Genomic DNA, 21831 nt, shown 5'->3' on the forward strand with positions numbered 1-21831 from the left:
TAAAACTCTTCATGAAAGAGATCTGCAGTGTAGAGCAACAAAGATAATATTGCCCTTAGGTTGTTGGAAGAGACGTTATTTCTTGTGCTCTGTCATTGTCTCTCGCAATTAGACTAAGCAGGAAAAGATTCACCTTCTTGTGACATTTTCCTGAAAGAGAGGAAAATATTTGAATTTATGTGACAAAGTAAATGTATCATTTTAAGTTGTCTAACTGTTCAGCACAATGTTATAAGTTTGTATCTGTAATTCCAGGCTCTAGAGAATATTAAAGCCATGAGAAATTATCAGATGATGTGTGGTGTGTGATGTTGTTTTTGATTGACAGAGTCAGATCTAATAATCCCAGGGGCTAAGATAGGTGTTTCTAATTTTTAGTGTTGATACTGAAGGTAACTGGCCTGGAGGTATTCACTTTTTTCCTTCCTCCGTCTTTATTCTGGTTTTATGAATGAATTTATATACTTTAAGGATAAAATGTTGGCAATGCTGTGTGACATTTTGCTAGCTTGCAATGAGTTGTATATCACCCAGTGCCAAATGTATTTCTTTTCAAAGGCAATTCTCTCTTATATTATAAATTCTCAGAGAGCAGAAGTTACATCTGTCTAAATTGCTTGAGTATAGCATCAGCTTAGAGCTTAGCCATTAGAAGTAGGAATTTTGTTAAGGCATAGATAGAAGAGGACGTGGCGATTGTTGGGTTGAGCAATTACCTGAGTTATCTCCTAGGGCTCCTTGCTTTCTCCTTTCAGTTTTCTGCCAGTGAAAAACTACTTCTGTGAACTGTAGTCTGTTTAATCTGCTAGTAAACAAGAGGTGAGTGAGAAGTGGGTGTGCACTTGCTGACTTACGGGGAATTATGGCACAGGGGCCACAAACATCACATCTTCCCAGTCCAGGAGGCAAAGGACTAGGAGTTTCCTAGCAGCTGCCACAGGAAAGGAAATAGTCTCATTATTGATGCTTCATTACTGATGCTACCTTATAGTCACCAGACTGCTGTCTGGCAAATTTGGTATAAAAAGGTGTGTGTGTGCACGCGCGTCTGTGTGCATGCTCATAAATACACAAAGAATTTGATAAAGACATTCAGAATATTCTTTTAAAAAATAATATGCTCCCTATGTTATTGCCTAGGGTAAGAAGAAGACTTGCTGCCCACTGTCTACACTCTTGAAATTTAAAACACCTTGCTGAGCACATGTGTTACTTTTTAAATTAAAAAAATGTTAAAAGTTTTATTTAGCTGGCAGTTAATTGGTAGTACAATTTATTTATTTTAGCAAGAAATGACTTCTCAATCCTTAGCGTAAATAGTGTACACAACAAAATACTTGGGAAGTGTTTCCTTTAGTCTGAAGGAGAAAGGGGATTATTTTTACTGACAAGAGCCTTCTGAAGTTTCACAGTGGTGTCATTCACTTTTTTTCTGGTTAGGAAATTGGGGCAGAAAGAAGCAAATATATTCAGTGACACACTGAAAATCAGTGAGAGGGAAAGAATTCAAACTCACAGCCTACAAATATACCAACTGAATGCATTCAGCATGAAAACATGTTAGTTTCACCAGTAACATGAGTTAAAATGGGTGCCTGGGCTGGATTCAGGTGTCAAGTGTGCTAGTCTTGAGAAGAACTATCCTCAGAGCAGAATTTAATACACTGTTGGGTAGCAATTAGATAATCACATCTACCCAGCAAGAAGTTTCAATTAGTAGCTAATGACTGTGTTGAATAAAAGTAGAATGCTCCAGGACTTTTCATCTGGCCAGTTAGCACTGCAATGGATGTGTTTGAGCAGACAATGAATCCGTTGTGCTCAAACTTTAGGACTAGTCAGTGTACCTCACTTTAGTTGGGAGCCTTGTGTTTATTAAAAAGTTAGGAGAAATGACCGTGTGGTATAAAGTGGATTAAAAATAAATGTTCTTCATTTGTTGTCAGCAGTATCCATATAATGATGATTCTAAGAAGTGATGGAAAATTAGTATCCACTGGGACATCATTTTACTCATAGAATTGATTTCTACTTTTGTTTCCTTCTATAGGAAAAGTTCAAGGGATGTCTGAGTTTATTATTCACCAGGTTTCTTGGGAAACTAACTTGTGACTAGGAAATGCAAATTATTCCAAATTCCATTCTAACAACTCTTATTAAAAATTTCATATTGCTTTGTCGTGTTGATTTTTGTTATATATATGTAATACCTAAAATAGGAAAACATTGTAATTGTGTCCTGATATTAATTTTTAACAGTTTACTATGAAAGTTTAAAATGAAATTTTTATTTTGTGAATGATAACGTATTATATTTCTGGTGGAGACTCAGAGAATAATCTTTGTTTTAGATTCTGAATGGTAAAGGGGAATATTATCCTAGGTATATAAGGCTTTTAAAAATCTTTTGCTAAATACAATGTTTTCAATAATTTGTGTTTGCTTGTTATAATTAAATAAACATTTTTGTTCTCTTTTGGAGTTAGCTGACTGCAAAGGAAACGGAAGCTTCTGTCATCTGCTCACTGATCAATATCTGGGTGACTAGGTCGAGAGTTTAGGGTTGCAAAAGGTGATAAGGTGCCTCACTTGTCTTCATTGGATGCGGATTAAAATAACTCATCTCCTGATGGTAGTGGTGAGATTTGCTACAATTGGATTAGCAGCATTTTGAACCGTAGACTTACTGGAAGCAAATTCACTAATACCGAAAGAAGAGATGAATTAGTTGTAATGCCTTGTGGTTGTGCTTCCAAGCAGGAAAGACAGCTGCCATCCCTTGATGCATTTTGGATTCAATGTGAAAAGCAATGGTTCAGTCTTTCATGGGAAAGCTCTGAGGAAGCTTTGTCTTGTCTCCTGGACTATCTCCTGAGAGAAAGTATTGTCAGCCAGGAATCAAATAAATCCAGGCCTGGAGATTCAGAGGAGACGATGAGTTTGCCTTTGCTCTGTTGGTATTCATCTGGGAATGCTCTGTGAAAATCCATTTCCCAAAGATGAATTATGATCCCCTAAAACCTTTCACTGAAGGAAAATAAACAGTGCCCATGAAAATTAAATGGTGGCATTCCAGATAATGACAAGAGGGCTCTATTATTATTATTATTATTACTATTAAATTTGAGCATTTAATGTTTTAGTTTTCAGTGATGCTCTGTGCATTTATAGACCAAGGAGTTAGAATATTAGAAAGTATATTTTTGTCTACTTTCTATTCTAATGCTTTAAAATAATGGATAGGTTCTTTGTAACCCTCTCTTGCCTTTTTATATAAATAAAATCAAAAGACATGTAGTTGTGAGATTATGAAACCAAAAGGCCATTGTTTTGGAGTTTGTAAGAAATAATCAACCATATCTCACCTAGAGGGTGCTTTTGAGGGTTAATTAGTTCAAATTTGCTGAGTGCTTGGAAAAAGAAGTGTGGTATATGGAGAAGAATTGAAGAAATATACACTTCATAAACATTTCAAGCAGCTAGCCCCAATATTTCTCCCCCCAAAAATAATGCTAGTTTATTTTTCTGTCATTTATTTGCATCTATGAGACTTAATAAAATATTTCTTTTATTCTTTTAGTATCAATATTTTATCAAGTCTTTCTATTCTTAGCAAATACAAATTGCATTTTCACCAGAACATTTCTACAGCTCAATCTCTTTAAAAATAGTAAAAAAAATTATATGGTCCTAATTTATCAAGAAGGAAATAAACATCATATGGCTTTCGGTCCATTTTCAAGCAATGTATAAAATATTGGAAATGGTTTGTGTTTTATACATGTTTACTTTAGATTAAAATAAAATTTTCATAATGCTCTCTAAAATACAATCCAATTAAATTTCTAATGTCTTCGTTTTCACATTTCTAGATGAAACGTCTGAAATACACTGTAGTAATAACCATAAAGCTACCTTGCTAAGAAAATACTACTCAACTTGGAAATAACAAGATCTTTATAGTTATGTGAGAATGCGTGAGTCCAGAATCTTTAGTGGGTGATTACACTAGTTGAGTTTGAATTGCCTCCCCTGTTGTGGAAGACAGCTCCATAGTGACGATCATTCTGAATGGCACTCTACTGGTGAGGGGGTAGAATGAGGCAGACATCAATCTAATTTGAGAAAGTAGAGTCCAGAGGGTTTGAGAGATCTACCCAAAGTCATAGAGCCGATAGCTGAAGTCCCCAGATCTGCCTTTTCAATAACCTTTATTTCCTTGATGGATGCTTCATTCACAGGTAATTCTTAGCCTTCTGCTAAAGCTGGAGCCAGTTTCTCAGCAATAGACAAAACATTTTACTTAGACATGGCCCAGTGTATAGAAACTCACAGTTATATGAAACTGGTTATATATCAGGGACTATGCTAAGAACTTTTATACGTATTATCTCTTTTCCTCTTCACAAGAACTCTGTAAGATGGATTCGATTAATACTCCCATTTTACAGGTGAGAAACTGAAAAAACACAGTGGTCAGGCAACTTGTTCAAGGTCACATATCTAAGAAAGTGGTCAAACCGGAAACTAAAATTGTCTACCTAACTTGAAAGCCCATATATTAAACCACTTCACCACACTACCTCTCCACATAAACAGGAAAAAGCAGAACATGATGAAAATCCACATTTATTATTTAAAAACAGGCACATTTCTATGTCTGATTTAAGAAGATGGTTGCATGCACACATTGGCAACATGAAGTATTTCTGAAATACAAGTTTAAATATGGGGAACACAGATTGTAAGTACTTGGTACTTTAGTATCTAGGGATAATGATGGCAGCTTTTTATAAATCCATACATCCTTTCTACAAGTGAAATATCCAACAATCTTTAAGATACTTATGACATTATTTTTGCACAAGTATTAGCTACTGTTTGTAACACCCTATTAAGAAATCGTTGCTGACAACAGCTAGGACTGAAGAGCCAAACCAGTTCTTCAGTGATATTGGTGATGTTCTTGTGGCTGACAGAATACTTATTTCCACAGGTAGCTGTTACAGATTGTGTGTTTCCCATTCAGTTACTCTAAGCTTGTGAAGGAGACTGGGTGGAGAGGACAACCTGTAATTCGGGATGGTTTGGAAGCCGGTTGCTTAGGAAACTGAAATGAGCAGCGTAATGCCCACTAAAACCAATGTCAACAGGGGATGGGATTTTCCTTTTTGATCTGAGTTGCTTTCCAAATATATATTCTATGCTGTTTGTGGAGCTCAGTTAGGCTGTTGGCCCTTGGTGGGCAGTTCATGCCAAAGTAGACCAAAGGTTAGTCAAGGAGGATAAGAGATTTTTCATAAATGTTGTGCTGACAAAATATTTGAGAGAGGGAATGATGGTGCAGTTAAAATGAACTTGTAAGAAGATAAGGTGATCAGCAGATGCATATTTTACATAATATAATATGCAATTCTTGATCATAACTTATCTGCATCTATATTTATGGCAGCAAAACTTACTTTTTAAACATAATTTTATTTGCTGTAATCTACTGTTCCCTGTTCTTATGCTACTCACACTGGAAGCTTTGCTTTATGGTAATCATCTTCAAGAGTAACTTTTGGGATTCATAAATCTTTGATGAAAATCATAATTAATTTCCCAATACTTTATAAATACATACATTTTTATTAGTAAATGTAACATACATATCCACACATATATTTTAGGTATCTATATATGTGTGCATATATATTTAAGTTGAACCATATAAAATTGCTGATATTAGACCACATAGGACTTATATAGTTTATCTTATAGACAAATAGAAGAGATCATAGGATACATTTTTGACAGGGGGTAGCAGTATTTTTTATTGTTTTGCTTGGGTCTCTCCTTGTCTCTTTTCCCATCTTCACTTTTCCCTGTCCTACATCAACCCCATCCTACTCTCACTTTATTCTTGCCTCATAGGCAATCCACATTAACTACCTGGCCTGTATCCTTCACACTCATTATAAATTATATGTCAATTATATGTATGTATGTATGTCAATTATAAATAGACATACATAGATCTGTACATCCGTATTTGTACTAGAGGCAAAGTTCGCACTGAGGAATCTCAAACTTCCAGATTGTTTATTTCCTGTTGATATCTATAGCCAAATATTCTCCTTCCTGATTTGAAAATATTGCTTATCTCTTCTTTTTTGTATTTACCCTTAATGAATTTCAGACTGATTTAAAGTAGTTTCCTCATTTTTTGACATTCATTCACTTGAATTCTATTTCTCTCATCTGTGCTAGAAACTATTCACAAATGATTCAAGCTGTGACGTATGGCAGTGTGTCACATAGGCGGATTAGTAATTCTTTTCTGGTTTTCTACTTTCGCCTCCACAGAATAACCGATTACTTTGTAAGATTAAGAGTAAGAATATACGAGAAAAAATACATTGGTTTTTATTCTGCTAACAGTAGACCCAGGATTTCAATGCTTTCACTTGCAAGGAAAAGGCTCCCCCAGAGCCTCTTAGAGGCTCCCAATTGTATGAGCAAAGTTAAGGATCAGTAAGAGTGGGGTCATATGAGAAGACCTTAGAATTTATGTTATAGATGAGAGTGTTTGAAATCTTAATAAGAGGTACAGCTACACCACAGATGTGATAGGAGACCTAATATTCTCATTCTGAACCAAAGGTGACTTCTCCTGTCACTGCCTATGACAATTGGCATTGAACCCCATCCTCCTTTTAGAGCACAATATTCATTTTATTAGGCCATTGTGAGAGATCTCAGCTCAGCATAATGGGCAACTTCCCATGACTCTGGGCCACTGGGTTATTCTGGGACTTAACTACTCTGAGTTTTCTCACTAGAAAGTTAGTGTTCACACAAGGAAAAGGCAACAAGAACCTAGTGGTCTGGGGTTTACTCCTATTCTCCAGTCTGCACAACCCCCTCTTTCTGCACCCTTGTGTACATCTTTATAGGACTTGAAACCTTTTGCCCACACACAAATGCCTACTGTTTGTCCAGGCTCTTGCCATAAGGCTATAGTTCTTTCTCTTATTTGGGAAGGAAAGTGCTTTGTAATGAAGAAAAATGCTGATTGCTAGGAGTTGAGGAGTCTGAGGTCTCCCAGGAGTAACTCAGAGGCTTCATTCCTCAGAGCTGGAACTGGCATGCCTGATAGAGTTTCCTTGGGTGAATCCTTGATCCTTAGTAGAGGGTACCTTGGCCAGGGAGAACAAAGCTCACTCTGGTTCTTGTATTTTGGAGGGCTGTTATTTACGTAGAAGCAGAGTCTGTCCTTCTCTTGCCAGTCAAAAAGATTTCTTTTTTTCCATGCTCATGGGTTGGAAGAATCAATATCGTGAAAATGGCCATACTGTCCAAGGTAATTTATAGATTCAATGCCATCCCCATCAAGCTACCAATGACTTTCTTCAAGAATTGGAAAAAACTACTTTAAAGTTCATATGGAACCAAAAAAGAGCCCGCATCGCCAAGGCAATCCTAAGCCAAAAGAACAAAGCTGGAGGCATCATGCTACCTGACTTCAAACTATACTACAAGGCTACAGTAACCAAAACAGCATGGTACTGGTACCACAACAGAGACATAGATCAATGGAACAGAACAGAGCCCTCAGAAATGATGCCGCATATCTACAACTATCTGATCTTTGACAAACCTGACAAAAGCAATGGGGAAAGGATTCCCTATTTAATAAATGGTGCTGGGAAAACTGGCTAGCCATATGTAGAAAGCTGAAATTGGATCTCTTCCTTACACGTTATACAAAAATTAATTCAAGATGGATTAAAGACTTAAATGTTAGACCTAAAACCATTAAAATCCTACAAGAAAACCCAGGCAATACCATTCAGGACATAGGCATGGGCAACAACTTCATGTCTAAAACACCAAAAGCAATGGCAACAAAAGCCAAAATTGACAAATGGGATCTAATTAAACTAAAGAGCTTCTGCACAGCAAAAGAAACTACCATCAGAGTGAACAGGCAACCTACAGAGTGGGAGAAAATTTTTGCAACCTACTCATCTGACAAAGGGCTAATATCCAGAATCTACAATGAACTCAAAACAAATTTACAAGAAAAAAACAACCCCATCAAAAAGTGGGCAAAGGACATGAACAGACACTTCTCAAAAGAAAACATTTATGCAGCCAAAAAACACATGAAAAAATGCTCATCATCACTGGCCATCAGAGAAATGCAAATCAAAACCACAGTGAGATACCATCTCACACCAGTTAGAATGGCCATCATTCAAAAGTCAGGAAACAACAGGTGCTGGAGAGGATGTGGAGAAATAGGAACACTTTTACACTGTTGGTGGACTGTAAACTAGTTCAACCATTGTGGAAGTCAGTGTGGCGATTCCTCAGGGATCTAGAACTAGAAATACCATTTGACCCAGCCATCCCATTACTGGGTATATACCCAAAGGACTATAAATCATGCTGCTATAAAGACACATGCACACATATGTTTATCGTGGCACTATTCACAATAGCAAAGACTTGGAACCAACCCAAATGTCCAACAACGATAGACTGGATTAAGAAAATGTGGCACATATACACCATGGAATACTATGCAGCCATAAAAAATGATGAGTTCATGTCCTTTGTAGGGACATGGATGAAACTGGAAAACATCATTCTCAGTAAACTATCGCAAGGAGAAAAAACCAAACACCACATGTTCTCACTCATAGGTGGGAATTGAACAATGAGAACTCATGGACACAGGAAGGGGAACATCACATTCCAGGGACTGTTGTGGGGTTGGGGGTGGGGGGAGGGACAGCATTAGGAGATACACCTAATGCTAAATGACGAGTTAATGGGTGCAGCAAAACAACAGGGCAGATGGATACATGTGTAACAAACCTGCACATTGTGCACATGTACCCCAAAACCTAAAGTATAATAAAAAAAAAAAGAACCAGCAAATATTTATTTTTATTTAATTTTTAAGTTCAGGGGTACATGTACAGGTTTGTTATATAGGTAAACTTGTGTTATGGGGGTTTGTTGTACAGATTATTTCATCACCCAGGTATAAACCTAGTACTCATTGGTTATTTTTCCTGATCCTTTTCCACCTCCTACCCTCCACCCTTCACCCTCCAATAGACCCCAGTGTGTGTTGTTCCCCTATACATGTCCATGTGTTCTCATCGTTTAGCTCCCACTTATAAGTGAGAACACGTGGTATTTGGTTTTCTGTTCCTACATTTAGTTTGCTAAGGATGATGGCCTCCAGGTCCATCCATGTCTCTGCAAAGGAATGATCTCATTTTTTATGGCTGCATAGTATTCCATGACATATATGTACCACATTTCATTTATCTAGTCTACCATTCATGGGAATTTAGGTTAATTCCATGTTTTTACTATTGTTAATAGTGCTACAATGAACATACGTGTATGATAGAAAAATTTATATTAGCTCAGGTATAAACCCACTAATGGGATTGCTGGGTCAAATGGTGTTTCTGTCTCTTGGTCTTTGAGGAATTTTCACACTGTCTTCCACAATGGTTGAACTAATTTACACTCCCACGAATAATGTAAAAGTGTTCCTTTTTCTCCACAACCTCTCCAGCATCCTTGTTTTTTGACTTTTTAATAACAACCATTCTGACTGGTGTGAGATGGTATGTCATTGTGGTTTTGATTTGCTTTTCTCTGATGATCAGTGATGTTTAGCTTATTTTCATATGCTTGTTGACCTCATGTATATCTTCTCTTGAAAAGTGTCTGTTCATGTCCTTTGCCGACTGTTTAATGGGTTTGTTTTTCTGTCATAAATTTGTTTAAGTTCCTTATAGAAGGTGGATATTAGACCTTTGTCAGATGCATAGTTTGCAAATACTTTCTCCCATTCTGTAGGTTTTCTGTTCACTCTACTGATGGTTTCTTTTGCTGTGCAGAAGCCCTTTAGTTTAATTAGATCCCATTTGTCAATTTTTGCTTTTGCTTTTAGCATCTTTGTCATGAAATCTTTGCCTGTTCCTATGTCCAGAATGGTATTGCCCAGATTGTCTAAAAGCTGCTGTACCAAGAACTGTTTTCAGATTACTGGTTTCAGAAACTATTGACCCTTGTCCTCCCTTTCAATAGTGAAATCCCAAAATGGTCCTAGGAGAGACAAGTAAATTCTGACAGCTGCTTAGAGGTCATCTTAGAAATAAACTCCAAAGAAATAATTTTAGGCCGATAAAGAGTCCAGAAAAAGGAGGAGGGAGAGACAAAGAAAGAATTAGATTAGTGTACAGAATGGTAGCTATTTGCAGCTCACCCACGTGTGCTCTGAAGGTCAAAACCCTACATCAGCAATTTGTAGCAAGCTTTTGAGCTCCTCTACCTCTTAGAAAGCACAATTGAATCAGATATCATGTGAAAGACATACATACTTCATATAATGCTACCTGCTAGTCTCCCTAGAAAAGCAGTTTTTGTAGGTGAAAACAGTGAAGCCAGGTAATATTCCAAGGAGGCTGTAATTTTAGCAGACCTACCAACAACACTGATGTAGGAAGCTCATTATTTTAATTTCTGGAGCCTTTTAATTTTTTCTTTAGAAAGTGTATAAATAATTGCAGTGCTGCTTTGCTTCCAAAACTGGGCAGTGAGTTCAACAACAACGACAACAACAGCCGTAGTTCATCCTGGCCGTCATGGAGTTTCTTGAAAGAACGTATCTTGTGAATGATAAAGCTGCCAAGATGTACGCTTTCACACTAGAAAGGTAATAGATGTCTGTGTCTGCTTCACAATTTTCTCTCTTGGATATCATCCCATTAATTCCTATACCTTGTTGCGTCTGAATTGTAAGCCTTTACTCTGCAACTTGGGGACACTCTGGAACATTTTGTAAGTTGTTGACTGACATGTATTTTATATTCTGAAAAACGCAATACTTTATATAGTTGATTTGATTCCTTAAATATCCTAAATGCATAAAGAACACATTTTATTGATGTGTTTTTCATCTGTAGTGTTTATTCCAGAAAATAGACCTATATAATCTGTTTACTTTTCCTTTTCTCAATTATTCTCAATTTTAAGATAGATAGTAAATTTTATTATATCTAGAAAAAGTTAAGACTTCAACTATATGGCAAAATTGTGGTTGTATTGATCTTAAAATGAGCTGTTGTTTTCATGCTCATAAAGTATCATTATTAGTATACATACCTATAATAAATATAGCTGATTTTAATGTTCTACAAAGTATTCCATTTCTTTTTAATGTCTCCCACAGTGTCACATGTAATTCATTCATTTTTCACTTGGTTAACAATTATTGATTGAACACACCTGTGCTAAGTGCAGGACTTATAATGAGAAAGAAAAAAATGTCTAGTCTCAGATTTTTGTCCTCTTGAAACTTAGTCTAATGTGAAATACATATTAGAACTAGGCAATTACAAAACAGTGTATTTGTGTCATATTGAGGGTATTCAATAAGAATAACTGGACTTTGGAATCAGAGGAAGCTTTCTCAGAAGTAATAGGCTAAGAGCTAAAAATAAAAAGGAATTAAAGTAGGGTTAGGGATAACCTATATAGAAAATAGTTTAAGGAAGGTTTTCCAGACTTAGATAATTGCACAGTAAATATACTTTCACATACATAAGAATGTGAGCTTGGTTCGTTTGAGGAGTTGAATCTGAATGGGGTTCAAAAAAGGAACACATTCAGTGAATATAAATGAGCTAATGAAAATCTGAAAAGAATTCATGTTAGAAGAATTTAAGAGAATATTTGCCCATTAATAATACGCGTAATGTTCTTCCTTGTTTCACAAAGCCAAACTAATATTCTAAGGAGTAGTGATACTATGTTTGAAAGCATCAAATATTTTAGTAACAGCAAAGAGACTTTATAAAAAGGATATTTATAACTTGGCTTAAAACAAAGAATCTAGCAATCTCACATTAGAAGAATTATTTTTCTTAGAAAATAATATTAGATATGATGTATTGAGGTTATTTTTTATTTATTTATTTTTTGAGATGGAGTCTCGCTCTCTCACCCAGGCTGGAGTGCAGTGGCACAACCTCAGCTCACTGCAAGCTCCGCCTCGCGGGTTCACGCCATTCTCCTGCCTCAGCCTCCCGAGTAGCTGGGACTACAGGCGCCCGGCACTGCACCCGGCTAATTTTTTGTATTTTTTTTTTTTTTTTTTAGTAGAGACGGGGTTTCACCATGTTAGCCAGGATGGTCTCGATCTCCTGACCTCGTGATGTGCCCGTCTCGGCCTCCCAAAGTGCTAGGATTACAGGCGTGAGCCACCGCGCCCGGCCAAGGTTATTAACATAAAAAACAAAGTCTTGTGGTAAGTCAGGCAGAAATTTTGGACAAAAAAATTGTTAACCCTGCGGATACTATCAATAGAGCATCTCCACATTACTGAAATAACAGTATTTCCCTTCTCATTAACATAGACTATTAGCATTTTGTTGCAGAAATAAGCCAACCACTTATAGTTACAAAGTCTTATTCACCCCATAAATAGGTATAGTTTTCAGGACACAGTGTCTATAAGAATGGTCAAACTCATTTGTATTTTCTTTTCAAGGGAAATAAATCTGGAAGAGATTATTTATCTCGATCCCTCATTTTACCGTGTAGGAAACTGAATGCCAGATAGAACAAATGCCTTTCTTTTTTTTTTTTTTTTTTTTTTGAGACAGAGTCTTGCTCTGTCACCCAGGCTGGAGTGCAGTGGCACAATCTCGGCTCACTGCAAGCTCCACCTCCCGGGTTCACGCCATTCTCCTGCCTCAGCCTCTCCAAGTAGCTGGGACTACAGGCGCCCGCCACCACGCCCGGCTAATTTTTTGTATTTTTAGTAGAGACGGGGTTTCACCGTGGTCTCGATCTCCTGACCTTGTGATCCGCCCGCCTCAGCCTCCCAAAGTGCTGGGATTACAAGGGTGAGCCACCGCGCCCGGCGAACAAATGCCTTTCTTGAGGTCAGAATAAGTGCGTTTCTTGAGGGCAGATGGCTAATTACAACAGAACTGGGCTGTGGACCCAGGTCCCCTGCTTGTTAATTTAGTGTTCCCCTTCTCCTTCTACATCTCCTGTACCCATACATCCACCATGTGGGCTCCTGAATCATTAATCTATCTCCTCCTTAGGTCACATGTCCCTGAATTCCCTCACTTACTCACTTCTTCCCTCACCTCTCCCAATCTATCTCATTTATTTTGTTCTGTCTCTATTAGTTGTAGATAACTTTGTCCCCCGATATTCCTCCTCTTTTCTCCTTCTACCTCTTTTTCTTTCTACTTATTATCAGCTTTCTATTTAAATTGTTACTGGCTGTTAAGAAACTTAATCTGAAGAAAACTTTATTATCTAATTCCACAAATGGAGTGTTCCATTTATCTATGGCTGTGCAACAAACTACCCCAAGATGTAGTGGCTTAAACAACAACTATTTTATTATGATTCTCTGGGTCAGGATTTGGGCAGCATTCCATGTGATATTAGTTGGAATGGAAGGACATTCTGCTGGTATCTGGGCTAGGCTAAAAGATTTAAGATGGCTTCATTCACATGACTGAGATCTTTGTGTTGGCTTTTGCCTGGGGCGGGGGTCTTAATTCTTCTTCCCATGGCTTCTCTCCCTGTATGGTGTCTCACTTTATCTGGTTAGCCTGGAATTCCTTATGTGACAGTCCAGAGTAGCAAGAGAGCAATAGTGGAAGCTGACCATTCTCAGATAGCTTAAGCCCAGAACTGGCACAATATCATTTTTATCACAATTTATGGGTGAAAGCAAGTCCCAAGTCTCAGATTCCATGGGTGAGGCAATAGATTCTATCTCTTGACTGCATGTGCATATTGGATGACAGGAATTGCTGGAGGTAATCTTTACAGGCATTTTACCATAGGAAGTAGTAATATTGGACCCAGTAGGTGCCATGAACCATACTTTTTACCCTCTCCAGTCTCTCCAAATCTGTTTCATTGATGGGATTCTCTGGGCTTTGGGTTCATTGTAGCAAAAAAAAAAAAAAAAAAGAAAAGAAAAAAAAGAAAAAAGTCGTGTAAAGTTGAACTACAACACGAAAAACAATCAATGTTTTTCTTGATGCTAGGTGGAACGGATCAAGTTTCTCTTTTCCCCAAGCCATATGTTGAAGAAGTGCAGAGGAAGTAAGGGCAGGGACAGATGGTGAAGTAAACTGCTAGAACCTTTTCAACAACTATTTAACTGCTAAAAATTATAAAAAAGAAATGAAAATCTCTGGAAGTTGTCTTAAGGGCATGCAGAAAATTAAGAATTATTTATTCAAGAAAATCTAAATCTCAATAAGAAGTGAGCATCCATGGCATTTGAGCCAGGATCTGCTCCATTAACCTCTGCTCTTCCCCAAGCTCAGTATGATGAGAGCTCAACTCTGAGTGGATGTAGCCAAAAGACAGGGCTCCCTCTCCTCCCAGCTTCCAGTTAAAGATCATAGTTCACCCCTAGAGCAAAAGGCTGTTGGAATCTCTTATTGTCCCAGCTTCAGGTTGCAGAAATTCTATTCATTGTAGACAGGACCAAGAGGACTATGGTTTCCTTCCTCTACCCAGCCTCCTCTCATAGGGTATAATCTCTAGCCCAGGAGCAGGAAGGTCCTGAATATCCCTGCCCTGGATCACTCATAGTGTACAGGATGTATTCCAGGAGGCACAAGCAAAAAAGCCTAGGGACTACGATCCGTATTCAGTGCTCCACTTGTGGAGCAAGAATATTGCTCCAGGAAAAGTAGGTCACTGTCTCTTCTGCCAGCTCTGGTGCAGTGGTGTAAAGGTACTACTCATAGGAGAGGCAGGCCATAAGAATAGAGGGCTATGTATCTTTCCCTTAGAAGACTGATGATACACAAGCTGGAATTTTATTTGCAAGAGAGCATAGGGCATTTCAAGCATAGGGACACTGTTGAAAACAATGAAGATTCTTCTGGTGGGCAATTAAGAGTAGGCTTGTTGCTTCATGATAGCAACAAGCTAGTGGCAGACCAGCTAGAAGTTAAACAGAGACAGGCAGAAAAAGAGGTAAAAAATGCCCTCCTGGATTTGGCACTAGCCACAAAATTTGGCCTCAAATATTACCCCTATAAAGAAGCCTGTTATAGATTGAATGTTTATGTCACCCACAATTATATGTTGAAGCACAAATGCCAGTGTGGCTGTATTTGGAGATGGGGCCTCTAAGGAAGTAATTAAGGTTAATTGGGGTTATAAGAATGGAGTCCTGATCTGACAGAATTAATGTTCTTATAAGAAGAGACTCCAGATAGCTCACTCTCTCTCTCTTTTTGGGTGCATACACTAAGGAAAGACCATGCAAGGAAGTAACGAAAAGGCAGGCATCTATTAGGCAGAAAGAGAACCCTCACCAGTGAATTTGCTAGCACCTTGATTATGGACTTCCATCCTCTGGAGCTGTGAGGAAATACATTTTTGTTGTTTAAGCCACATAGTCTGTGGTATGTTCTTACAGTAGCTGAAGCAGACAAATTTAATTGGATCAGATTGTTGGTCAACTCATACCTCAGGGTATTATTGAAAACCGTAGAGCAGCAATTCAGCAAACAAGAAGGCCAAAATCTGGGTGTGATACCAACACAGGCAGAACAATCACTTAACAGTGAGATGGTGGAAAGAAACAGTCAAAGTGAACACTACTAAAATGATTATTATCCTTTGGAAATGGGAGAGTTTAAGAATGACTGTGCATCTACCCAATGATGCACCTTCTGAGGAGTGGCAACAGAGGCTGCACACGCAGGGAAAGTCAGACAACATCTGGTAAAAAAAAAAAAAAAAAAGCAGTTAGTAGAAACAGTCCAGGTGTTGTATTTAGAATTTGAATATTTCAAAACAGCTATTATAACTAGGTTAAAAAAATTAAGGAAAATCAAAGAACAAAGAATTAAAGATAGATATGATTTAAAATGTCTCATAAAATTGAGAATAGCAATGAAGAGTTATAAATTATTTTTTAAAAAAGAACCAGATGAAAATTCTGAAGTTGAAAAGTACAATAACTGAAATTAAAAATTCACTAGAGGGGTTCAACAGTAGAGCTGTACTCATAGAAGCTGGCAGAAGAAAGAATCACTGAACTTGAAAATAGATTGGAAGATATTATGCAACATGAAAAACAGAGAGAAAATAGAATGAAGTAAAAAAATCAACAGAGCCTCAGAGAAATGTGGTACATTGTTAAATGCATTAACATATGCATAATAAGAGGGCCAGAGGGAGAGAGAAAAAGGAGCAGAAAAACAGTCAAAGAAATAGTGGCCCCAAACTTCTGAAGTTTGTTGAATATTAATCTACACATTCATGTTCAACAAACTCTAAGAAGAATCAAGCAAATATATTTACACACTTGCACATTATAGTAAAACTATTAAAACACAAATAAAAAACCTTGAAAGCAGCAAGAGAAAAAAGAAAAGATTCAGTATGTATGAGAGCATCTTGATCAGATTAACAGCCGACTTCTACCAGAAGCAAAGGAGGATGGCAATGAGATGACATTTAAAGTGGTAAAAGAAAAAGAAATTCCTATCAACCAATAATCTTATATCCACCTAAACTATATTCCTAAAATAAAGATGAAATAAAGACAAACAAAATCTAAGATAATTTGTTGCTGGATTCACTTTACAAAAATCAGTAAAGAAAGCAATAGTAAAAGAAGAAATATTAAAGAAAACAAATGACACCAGATGTTAAGTTGAATCATTCCTAAAAAATAATAGCACCAATAAAGGTAATAGTGTGGGTAATTATAAAAGACAAATGATTTGTTCTCCTTTTTCCTCTTAACTGATTTAATAGTAAACTGCATGGAATAAAATGTATATAATCTTAGATGAAATGGATAAATTCGTAGAAAGACACCAACTACCACATGAACTTAAGAAGAAATAGAAAATCTGATAAGTAAAGATATTGAATTATTAATAAATTTCATAAAACCTTATACAAAGAAAGCTCAAGTCCAGATGTCTTCACTGGTGATTTCTACCAAAATTTAAAATAGAATTAATATTAACTCATCACAAATTCTTCCCCAAAATAGAAGAGGCCTAAATACACTTCCCAACTCATTTTATGAGGTCAATATTCTGCTGATAGCAAAAAAGGAGTAAATATCACAGGAAAATAAAACTACAGAACAATATCCCTTATGAATACAGATGCAGTAATCCTTGATAAAGACTAATGAACTGAATCCAGCAATATATAAAAGTAATTATGAACAATGATAAAATGGGATTTATCCCAGTAATGCAATCTTAATTTAACATCTGAAATACAAAGTGATACAACATATTAATAGGATACAGAACAAAGCTCACATGATTATCTCACTAGATGCAGAAAACGAATGGACAAAATTCAACACCCTTTAATTATATAAACACCTGAGAAACTAGAAATAGAATGAAACTTCTTCAAAAGCATCCATGAAAAACCTGCAGCTCATCATAATTTTTTTCAATAGGTTTTTTGGGAACAGGTGGTGTTTGGTTACACGGATAAGCTCTTTAGTGGTGATTTCTGAGATTTTGAAGCACCCATCACCTGAGCAGTGTACACTGTACCAATGTGCAGTCTTTTATCATAATTATGGTGAAAGCCTGAAAACTTTCCCCTAAAATCAGATACAAGATAAGGATGTCCACTTTCATGAGTTCTACTCAACATGGTACTGTGTGTTCTAGCCAGAGGAATTGGGAAGACAACAAAATAAAAGACATTCAGATTGGAAATAATGTAAAAATCTGTGCATTCATCTTGTTCCAGTTACACTTTGAAGTGGTTTATATGAATTAGCTAAAAATATCTCAATCAGCCTATGAGAGTGATGCTATCATTATTCCTATTTTCAGATGGGGAAATTGAGGCACAGAGAGGTTAAGTAATTATCTTACAGTCATATGACTAGTAAGTGCTAAGGCTGGGAGTTCAACTGAGGTGGTGGGCTGCCAGAGCCCAAGCTCTCAGCCTCTATACTGCACTGCCTGCCACTCAGCCCCATCTTGGGAATTGACATGCCCTTCTCTGGGTTACTCTAACCAGAAACCAATGAGTCATCTTTGAGTCCCACCTCTCTAGTATTCCCCCTTAACTAATGTTATTGATTAGCAAGTCCTGTTGACTCCACCTCCCAAAAGTCTCTCAAATATGACTACTTCTTTCCATTTTTGTTGTCACCACATGGGTCAAAGCCACCAATGTGTTGGCTGTAGTCACCTCCTAAGGGTTTCTATGTTTTGATCTTCTACACTGTAGTCTTCCAGGCAGCACCCAAGGTGATCATTTTAGAAATGTGAACCATGTAATGTTAATTCCCAGCTCAAAACTTTCCAAATTTTTCCTTTTAGACCTTGAATTAAATTAAACTCTTTATAATGGCCTGAAGTGTTCTGCAAAATCTGATCCCTTTTTTGACCTCTTTCCATTTCACTTTCTTTATGCCACAGGGGCCACCTATGTAGTTTTCTTTCTGTTCAAGACAAGCACTTGAACAAGAAAATCCTTCTTGTCTTTGGGCTTTTGCTCCATCAATGCCCTCTACTTGTGATAGCCTTCACTCACATAGGTTTTCTCCTGGTAATTCTATAACTTGCTGCTGAGATATCACCTCCACAGAGGTGCCTTTCCTTCCCACCCCATTTAAGGTAGTTCATCTTCCCTCTCCTGCTCACCATTCATCATACTCTATAGCCTCTGTTACTATTGATTCATTTACTCTTTGTCTCCCTCTACTAAAATACAAGCTCCTTAGAGAAGGAATTTTGTCTCATACAACATGGTATCATTAACACTTCTGATGGTGCAGGCCCTTTTTAGGTATGCAATAAATATTTAATGATGAATGAATGAAATGTTAGACATTCATGATGAGGCTGAAGCTTTTATCTCCTAACAGGAATAGTGATTTGATGTTCTTGGGAAAATTGATGTGAAAGTACAAAAGCAAAGTGATTTTTATGTGCTCAACATTTGAAATAAGAGGGTAAAAAATTACAAATTTTACCAACATTATTTTGGAGATAGAAGCAAAGTTCTACCACTCAACAAAAATAACATTAAAAGGTAAAAGCTTCTCCAAGATTGCAAAAATAAAATCCCATTTTCTAAATCCCATTTTTGGAGATGAAATCAAAGTTTTAGAATATTGGCATCAAATTTTCTAATATTTCTGTACTTTTTTAACTCTTTTTCTCCATCTTTTTTTCTCTTTGATGCTATAGTAAATTTCTTTGGCCTGTTATTCCTAATTTTTAAAGCTTTGGCCATATTTGAATGCATGGGCATATTTCAGGATTTATTCATTAACAGCAGATTCACAATTCAGTGTTTGTTGCATCATAGCATTTGCTTTTTATAACTTTCTTCTTAAAATAATACTTAAAATTCACATCATTGTTCTGATCAAAAGCCTGTTCTGCATCTAGAGATACTTAGATTACTTTACTTTAATGAGATTATAAGGAATATATCTTAACTTTGCTTTTTAACTTCTTTGAGATCACAGGCTCTTTTGGGAGCCAAGTGAAGACTGTGTACTCTTGCCTCTCCCATAAAAACACACACACACACACACACACACGAACACACTGTATACAATTTCAATGGACCTTATGAAGCCCACTTTTGGATTTCTGGCTTAGTTCTTTAGGGAGCAGTCTCAGCTCAAAGTATATCCATATTTGTTAATCTTAGAACCCAAAACAGGGAAGCAGTACACAAAAGTAAAAATTGCCCACATTTTCACACTTTCCTCCTTGTGGCATTGCTCAGGGGCTTTTCTCCAGGTTTGATTCTTGCTTTTGACTGGCTTCTGAGCTGCTCCAGGATAAATTATCTCTCCTGGTCACTGACTACTTGGCTTTCCCTGGTCATAAGATTCATGAGAAACATAAAATAAAGCAATGCTTCATATGACCACAGCACACCAGGCAGTTCCAGAACAATTGGTGAGCCTGCTTTGCTCATGCTGTCTTCTCAGCCCAAGGAAAGAGTAAATCTCAACAATGTGTTCGTGTTAGGACTCAGGTTCCTCTGAGATGATGGCCACTGGGGACCCAAACTACCAAATTCTATGGTTATTATTAAGATATTATACATAACAAAAGCAAAAGTCTACTCATTTAAAATATAAATACTTTATTTGTTACTTTCCAAACTGTTCTTATTCCAACTAAGAAGATTGTTTGGAACTCCTCAAAATCCTGAGTGCTATTCACATAACTGATAAAAAACCAGTGTTGTAAATTGGCTTTAATGTATATTCCAAAGCCAGTTTGGCAATATATGTCAAAATCCTTAGAAATGTAGGTACCTTTTGGCCAAGTGATTTCCCCTTTAAGATTTGACTTTAAGGAGATAATATATTGAGCAAAGATTAACTATAAGGATGTGAATCATAGTAGTGCCTATATGAGCAAATAATTGGAAAAAAATGAGTTGTCCAATAATTTAAAAATATTAGTTAATTATGCTGTGATATAGCTATATTAAATATATACTGCCTTCCATATTTTAAAAATAATGATTTAGAAAATTCTATAAATGGAGAAAATATTAACAATATTTATAGCTAAGAATCAGGTTCAGAATCTGTATCTTTGGTAGGATCCTCTTGTGATGCAATCATCTTATTCACATCCATTCTAGCGCTTCCCCACTGACGAGCAGCCATGTGGTTTAGGTAGAATTTTCCCTATTCTCAGCTCTATGAGTCGGCATGGCTGGGTTTTGCCTTCTGAGTCTTCTGATTATAATAATGCCTAAGTCAATCAGCTCATCCATATTCCCCTGGCTATAGTGGTTGTTTCTCATTTAGCTAAATCCACATGCACATCAAGACTCTTGTTTAGCAGTTTGAGAGGGGATAATCTCTCTATGTATCTGTTAAAAAAGAAATACATAGTTTGATTACTTTTGGCAACCATCCCATTACCATGGGGAAGACCAGCTTGAGGTTGAAGAATAGCTGAGAGCCACAGAGAAATGAATCTGGAGACCTCATCAAAAAGTATCTGAAACCTGGCCCCTCTAGATGTTTTCAGTTGCAGAACCAATAATTCTTACTTATTAATTATTCTAGCAAGAGTCTTGTTTTCCATACTTATAACCTAAAGCATCCTAATTAATATGGAATCTAATTATGTAAAAAGTATACTCATATATTACAAAGCTACACAATAAAATATCAATAATAATTGTCTCTTGGAGACGATTACCAGTTATTTTTCCCTCTACTTTGTGATTTTTTTTGTAATCCAGATTTTCTGTAATGAATATATATTATTTTATTCAGAAAAATCAAATATAATAAGAGTCAGAATAATAACTGTCATCTAAGCCAAAACCATCAGACTTTTAATTGTAATGGTGATAGGCTAAATGAAATAAAGTGAAAGCTAATATATTGTTAGTTTTGTTTGTTTGTTATTACCTTTCAGAGTCAGGAATGCAAAGTTCTTAATTCCAAGACTCTTATTTATTTCTGTACATGAGTTTATTTTTAAAAATTTAAAAAACTGATTAGTTCAAGATCCATGGATATTGACATCTGCCTTCCTGCCCCAATATTAGGACACCTAAAATTGGTTTTAGGCATGACAGAAGAAACACTGGGCTTGGGATTCCCACTCCAAAATTTCCTGGATATTTGACCTCAGGCAATTACTTAAACTCCCTGAACCTTAGTTACTTCAGCCAAGAAATATGGGGTTGCAGTTAAGTGAAATAAGCCAAGCACAGAAAGACAGATATCACATGTTCTCACTAATATGTGGGAGCTAAAAA

The 21831-nt window shown here is 36.7% G+C and overlaps 1 protein-coding gene across 4 annotated transcripts in view; it reads left to right on the forward strand.

Annotated features, from left to right (window-relative positions):
- SLC30A8 (solute carrier family 30 member 8) overlaps positions 1–21831 on the forward strand; it is a 237813-nt gene that overhangs the window by 179330 nt on the left and 36652 nt on the right. For 2 of the 4 annotated variants that reach the window (XM_030795359.1, XM_003256144.3), the window contains exon 1: positions 10329–10732. The exons of 1 other annotated variant lie outside the window; for it this stretch is intronic. Coding sequence is in view for 1 of the 3 variants with exons in the window: in XM_003256144.3 (XP_003256192.1) it covers positions 10662–10732 (71 nt within the window). In the remaining 2 variants the exon portion in view is untranslated. Of the gene's footprint in view, positions 1–10328; positions 10733–21831 lie in introns of those variants that run through there. One more of the 4 variants, XM_003256146.4, reaches the window with a different exon arrangement.

The sequence above is a fragment of the Nomascus leucogenys genome, chromosome 16, assembly GCF_006542625.1.
Source record: "Nomascus leucogenys isolate Asia chromosome 16, Asia_NLE_v1, whole genome shotgun sequence".
NCBI classification, from domain to species: Eukaryota; Metazoa; Chordata; class Mammalia; order Primates; family Hylobatidae; genus Nomascus; species Nomascus leucogenys.